General features: G+C 41.0%; 1 protein-coding gene across 1 annotated transcript in view; it reads right to left on the bottom strand.

The window, feature by feature from the left end:
• Positions 1–1,360: 1,360 nt before the first annotated feature.
• The window catches only part of LOC149304226 (phosphoenolpyruvate carboxykinase [GTP], mitochondrial-like), a 28,057-nt gene continuing 22,849 nt past the window's right edge, over positions 1,361–6,568 (bottom strand). The window contains exon 10 of the mRNA XM_089481038.1: positions 1,361–4,801. Within this exon, the coding sequence (XP_089337164.1) occupies positions 4,347–4,801 (455 nt within the window). The 3' untranslated portion in view covers positions 1,361–4,346. The remainder of the gene's footprint in view (positions 4,802–6,568) is intronic.

The following is a 6,568-nucleotide window of genomic DNA, read 5'->3' as shown; positions in this document are numbered from 1 at the left end:
TTATGATGTTTTAATTATTGGTGTTTCTAACATCACAGCTAATTTAATCTTTAAAAACTTCCTTTCATCAAGTGTGTATCTGTGTTGTTTCAGCCTCCTGGTAACTCACCTCAGGCCCCTTCCTGGACTAGAACTGGGGTGTAAATTAAACACTAAATACAAAAGATGGGCTCTTAATACGATGATTTTTAAAAAGCTGAGATTTCATTTTGACTGTTAGGTTTTCAGCTGATGTTGTTTTTAGCATTCTGAACTGCCTTGGGTCCCATCATGCCAGGAGATTGGCACCATGTAAATGGAATAAATATTAACAGCTGGTTGAACTATGTGTAACATTAAAAACAATTTAAAAGAACCACAGTAATTCTAAGAAGCAGTTAATATTACAGCCTAACGCACTGCTAGGTGTCAGACAAAAATCCACCAAATGATACCATTATTGGTTCACTGAAATGCACAATATACTTGTTGCAAGCTTTCGAAGCTCCATGGCTGCTTCTTCTTCAGGCAAAGTGTCACTAGCAAAACAGGAGAAAAACAATTGGAGATGTTAGTCAGATGTCTGCATAATGTTGTTTCTGACTGACATCTCCAATTGCTTTTCTCCTGTTTTGTTTGTGACACCTTCCCTGAAGCAGCAGCCATGGAGCTTCAAAAGCTTGCAACAAGTATATTGTGCACTTTGGTTAACCAATAACGATATCACTGTTTGGTGGATTTTTGTTTGAATTTGCTCAGCTAAATGGCCAACACAGCTACACTTGTGTGTTTTCTACACTAATACATATGTGTTTGTTAGAAACAGTCTCTAAAAACAAAAAGTCTTTGTATGCTGACAGATAAATTAACCAGGTTATGCTAGAGTGGAATCACCCAATGACAGTAGTCCATGCTCTGATAATTTTCAACCTTGACTACTACAATGCACTGTATGTGGGGCTTTCCTTGAAGAGCATCCAAATCTTGCCAAGAAATGAAAACCCCGTGATAGAGTCATTTTAGCATTGCCATAAGTCCAACACGACTAGGAGGCTCAAAGCATTTACAGCTGCTCCCAGCCAAATAAGTAATTAATTATTGATTATTGGACACCCCTCCCCCCCCGGATCAGGGACCTGTCCTCTTTTCTTTAAAAGCAAACTTACAGCACTTCATCTTCCAGAGATTGCAGAGACAGTTAACCCAGCTTTTCAAACAGGTTTAACAGGAGTATTATGGATGAACCTTCAAAACTCTTGGGAAATCTTGGAAAACTCTTGGAAAATTTTTGTTGTTCCTTCAAAACTCTTGGAAAAACTCTTTGAATATGCCCCATTGATAAGGGATCAATACCAGCAAAAGAACACCCACATCCTTTTATTTCTTGATACTTTTATTCTCATTCATGTTTGTTATTAATAAAATAGTATGCATTTAATTTTATTTATTTTATAAAAAAACCAAATTAAATTGCATTCAAATATCTATCTCATGTTTTTGGGTTTCCTTCCAGCAGCTGCCTCATTACTGGTTGAAACTTCACTACTCACTGAACATAGCTGAAAGGTTCCTGGCCTGCCATCCTCACCCTGAAGTTCTGGCAAAGGTGGAGAGGAAGAAACAGAAAGCCCATTAATCCGTTGCATATGGTAATACATTGAAACACAAGTGAACTCCATTCAAGCATGGGCTTAAAACAGCTGAGGAGAGGGAGTAACTCCACCAATTGAGGTCCACATACAGGAATGTAAAGGTGGGTAGCTATTGAACTATCACAATGAGCACCAGTCAAAATGACACCATACCTGATAACTAGTGGATGGCCATTATTTGCTGACAAGCTGTAACAGATTCACCTATTGTCCTAAGTGGGAAGACGGTGCATTATGCAATTCACACTTTTTGCTGGATATCCTAAGACACGTAATAATCTAAAAATTGCCTGGTTTTTGCCATCCCCTCTAGCTATTGCCTGTGCTAATGTAATGTTACGAAATATTAATGGGCATGATAATTGGCCCAGGCAACTGTGGTGGGTCCAGAGCCAGCACGGTGTAGTGGTTTGAGCATTGGACAAACTTTGGAGACCATGGTCCCCATTCATCCATGGAAACCCACTGGGTGACTTAAGACACCCTCACAGCCTCAGAGGGAGGCACTGGCAAAAAACCGACAACCCTGAACAAATCTTGCCAAGAAAACCCTGTGATAGGCTTGCCTTAGGGTTGCCGTAAGTCAGAAATGATTTGAAGGCACCAAAAAAACAGCTGTGGTAGGTCCAGAGGCCAATTATTTATCCCAGGACCCTCCAGGGACTGCCAAAAATGCTAAAACCCAAAACCAACCAAATACATAAGGAAGTGGTCAGAAGTCCACTTCTGGTTTCGACAAATGGATATTTTTTTTTATGTTGAACAGTAAAGAGAAGGGACTGCAACCTATTTAAAAGGCAACTTGTCACTACTAGATGCTTCCCAGGGAAGTAGATCACCCTTTTCTATGAGCAAAAAAAAGGGTGGTGGGACAAATGTGGAAGGGATAAAGGCCACAAAAACAACCTAGGGGGCCTCAGGAGGGCCACTCTTTACCCACCCCTATTCCAAAGGTTGTGCAGAAGGAAAAGGATGGTTAGCAATGGAACGTGAGGTGAGACAGGGATGATTAGAATTGTAGATGACCTTTGGTTAGGTAAATAGGATCCTTGCCAAATTCAGATAAAATGGATGATGCATCTAAACTAAGGTGGAACCCAAATTCTGCCAATATGAGGGAGCAGACCTGAGGAGGTCTACGAAAGGTTATGCTACAACTTCTTTCGCACAGTTAGTCTCAAAGGATCTTCAATATGCCTTTGTATACAAAGGATAGTTATTGCTTGTATCTCATTTGTCTTCATAACTGTCCTGTTAAGTATGTTAGACCATGTCCTAGGACCTAGGGTATATATGTTGAGAAGCATAGATGAAGAAATATCTGGTTTACTCTAATATCTATACCACTCTCTTGCTAGAATTTGTTGGACGGATTAACTCAAGTGAATTTTGATAAAGTTATTAATTTTCCTCAAACAAATTTAAGTTGGGAGGAACTCACATCTCTGAAGGGAATATTATGTTTTGCATCTGCTTGGCAAATGGACAATTGAATTCTGTGAAACATAAAAATGTGACACTACACAGATGCACTTCCCCAAGGGGTGACTACAGTACTGGAGATAAAATCAGAGTATAGGTATAAAATCTGAGAGCCAGAGAACAATGAGAAAGGATTAAGTCAGTTGATCATGCTGGTTGGATAAGATTAGATTGACTAATGATCTGATCCAACACAATGTGGTTTCATAAGGTTCTTGTGAACTTCTGAAGAGTTGATTTGCTTCCTATGACAGAAAAGCAACTGCCAGCATGTTCCACACTTAACAGAATTTACAAGTCATACAATTAGTCAGGCTAGTGGAGGTATACTACATCTCTGATAGGCACTAGAAAGCAGTCCCACAAACTGTCACTTATATCACATGATGGTCCAATGGCATAAATTAGCAACTTACTAGTGGTAGTTAGATAGACCAATGGTCTGACTCAGTATAAGGCAGCATCATATGTTCATATGGTTCAAAGGAACTAGAAGGAAAGGATATCTAAATGTGGTGGAACCCATCCCATATTCCGGTTACTGATACTAATAGCAACAGGTCTAGAACCTAAAGATTAGCACCTAACTGTTAAGTTGAATTTGTGGTACCAAACAAGAAGATTTTGCTAAGGAAAGTACATCTCCTTTGAAGACCTACTGATGGCAGAGCTTCCATTACTTCTGGATGTACAACTAACAGTGACTCATATTGGAATTAGAGAACACTCACTGGGCAATCTTATGGTGTCTCTTTCCACCAAAGCTTTCCATCATACCTTCCTCCCAAGCACTTTTTCAGCCTAAAGTCTTTCACCAGAAAGGACTGTGAAAGGACAAAAACTATTTTGTAAAAAGAATGATACATAGACAAGAAAAGCCAACTCAAAGGAGAACCAACATCAAGCTGATGAAAACACGAAAGCAGATGATTTCTGCCTTGTTTCCCTACAATCAAGGAATGATAGTGGTAAAGGAGAAGGACATAAAGCAGATGAATCGAGAAAACAGAGACACACAAGAAAACAGGTAAAATTCAGGTTGCCTGGAGGCAAGATGGTCACCTCATGACCATGGAGACAAGATGGTTGACTCCTGATGGCCAGAGAGGCATAGCTGGTCAGAAGTGGGGAAGGATAAGTCTGTAAACAAGCTTCCAGTCACCTCCTCCTTCTCCCGACAGGAGATACAGGGGAATGTGTCTTTGGTTCTTTTTTCTTTTATTTTCAGGTCCCTCACATCCTTTTAACCCGGCTCTCCAAAGCCTCCAGTTCCTTCATGACTTCCTTGGGCAGATCGTTGGGTACTTGTTCTGTTAGGTACTGCCTGATTTCCCGCACTTCTTGTTCCCAGAAATCTTTGGGCAGTGAGAACAGCTCCTCAAAGTTCACCTTGGTTAGACCCTTCATGTCTAAAGCACCTTCTTTTGGGATGTACCCGATTGGCGTCTCCTTGGCGCTCTCTTCTCCGTCGACACGGCGGAAGATCCAGTCAAGGACACGGGAGTTTTCGCCAAAGCCCGGCCACAAGAAGTTCCCGGCAGCATCCTTGCGGAACCAGTTGACATGGAAAATCTTGGGAAGGCGAACACCCTTGCGCTCCTCCATGCTCAACCAGTGCTCGAGGTAGCGGCCAAAGTTGTAACCAAAGAAAGGGCGCATGGCAAAGGGGTCATGCATGATGACTTTACCTAAAATTAATGGGTGGGGGGAAGAAGAGAAATTTTAACATGCGTAATATAATGTTAGGAAGCAAGTCATCCTGCTTGTTGGTTTAGTCTTACATCCAACTCCACCTGTCCATTTTCTGATATGAGCCATGAGCTCATCATTTTATGACTGGAACCATGGGTTCATTTCTCCACTGCTACCTGTCTACCAATCTCTGAATCCATCTAGTACTAAGACAAGGACCCTGAAACAATTTTGTAAGGTGGGGGGGGGGGGGGAACATTAACAAGTAGATTATTATTAACTTTGCCTGTTTGTATTTGTAGGTGAAGGGCAAATTACTTTTTCCCAGTGGGAGAAACAAGGGGACATATCACAGTTTTGAGTCTTGACATAACAGCAAGCCATGGTTTAATCAAGTCAAGATTAAGCCAACAACAAAGCATGGCTTCTTCTTCTGGTATGCTGGCAAGCTAGCAAACTATGGATCTTGGCAAGTGCACATTTAGAGACAACAAGCCAGAATGGAACAAACTATAATCTGGTTTAGCATTATATGTTCTGGGTCATTGTAACGACCTGAATTATGAGATCTGATTAATTGAATAGAATTGGAAGCAACCCAGAATAAATTTCTGAGGAAGTTATTTAGCCTCACCACCTGGAACATTATCAGCTACGTTAAGAGTTGAAACAACTCTTCAGTGCATGCTCACTAGAGCTAGGTTATGCGTGTGCTACATTTTTGGTTGAAGTTGAATAAAATAAAATGTAATCATCTTCCCCAATAATGCTGTTTAGAAAAACTAAGAAGGGAAGGTTGGGCTCATGATTGTGTTGCAACAACATTTGAATATTAGTTCTTATTTCATAGGCTGATCAGGCTGATCATAGGGAATAAGTTATCTATCTGGATGTACAGGTGAAATTGATGACCAACCAAAAATCCTTATTCTAGATGGTCTGGTTTCCTTGTGAAAATAAATGATACCAGATTTAACTATCTGGGAGATATTTCTAAAAATAATGGAGGCATTTACAGTATTGCATTTTCAAACTATGGGCTGAATCAATTTGCCTATTCCAACTAGAGTTAGATGCACTGAATCAATTTCAGAATAGTGAACCAACACACAAATTCCATTGATGTAATAGGTCTGCTCAAATTGGGACTAGTAGTTAGATTTCGGTCTATATACGATCAGCAAACCTAAAGCAGGAGTGGGAAACTGAAAGAGTGGAGGACTACATTACTACCACCCCTGGAAACTTGGAGGCAACACACACCCTGCATCCACTTCCACAAAAAATGGTGGCCACGCTATCTACATGTTGGGCCACGCTATCTACATGTTGATCCACGCAGGCAGGACGCCACAAGAAGGCTTTTGGAGAGACGTCTGCAAAGGCTTCAAGCAGAGAAGGAAAAATTCCTCCCATGCAGGCTCACCAAACCTGAGCTCCTGGCTTGCAGAAATAAATACTGCTGGACAGCAAGGCTCTCACTCAAAGAAGAGGGCTTTAATTCACTTGTTCCAAACTATATACAAGATCGCACAGAGTATCAAAACAGCCATCTTGGATACTCACAGCTTTATATACAAAGAGACAAAGTGCTCCGCCAGTCACTGACCACAACAACCCAACCCAGGAGATAATCACTATCCCCCTTTTATTGGTGGTCTTGTGTGAAGTCATGTGGTGTCTTGCCACCAATGAAATCTTGCTGGTTTCATCCCCAGGGTAGGTTGCATCATACCATTTCCCATGATGCACTTCTTGACTGA

The sequence above is a fragment of the Sceloporus occidentalis genome, unplaced genomic scaffold (genome assembly GCF_023333645.1).
Source record: "Sceloporus occidentalis isolate IW3139 unplaced genomic scaffold, rSceOcc1.0.p SCAF_14, whole genome shotgun sequence".
Lineage (NCBI taxonomy): Eukaryota > Metazoa > Chordata > Lepidosauria > Squamata > Phrynosomatidae > Sceloporus > Sceloporus occidentalis.
Note: the sequence above shows the minus strand (reverse complement) of the source record. Positions and strands in the feature narration are given on the sequence as shown.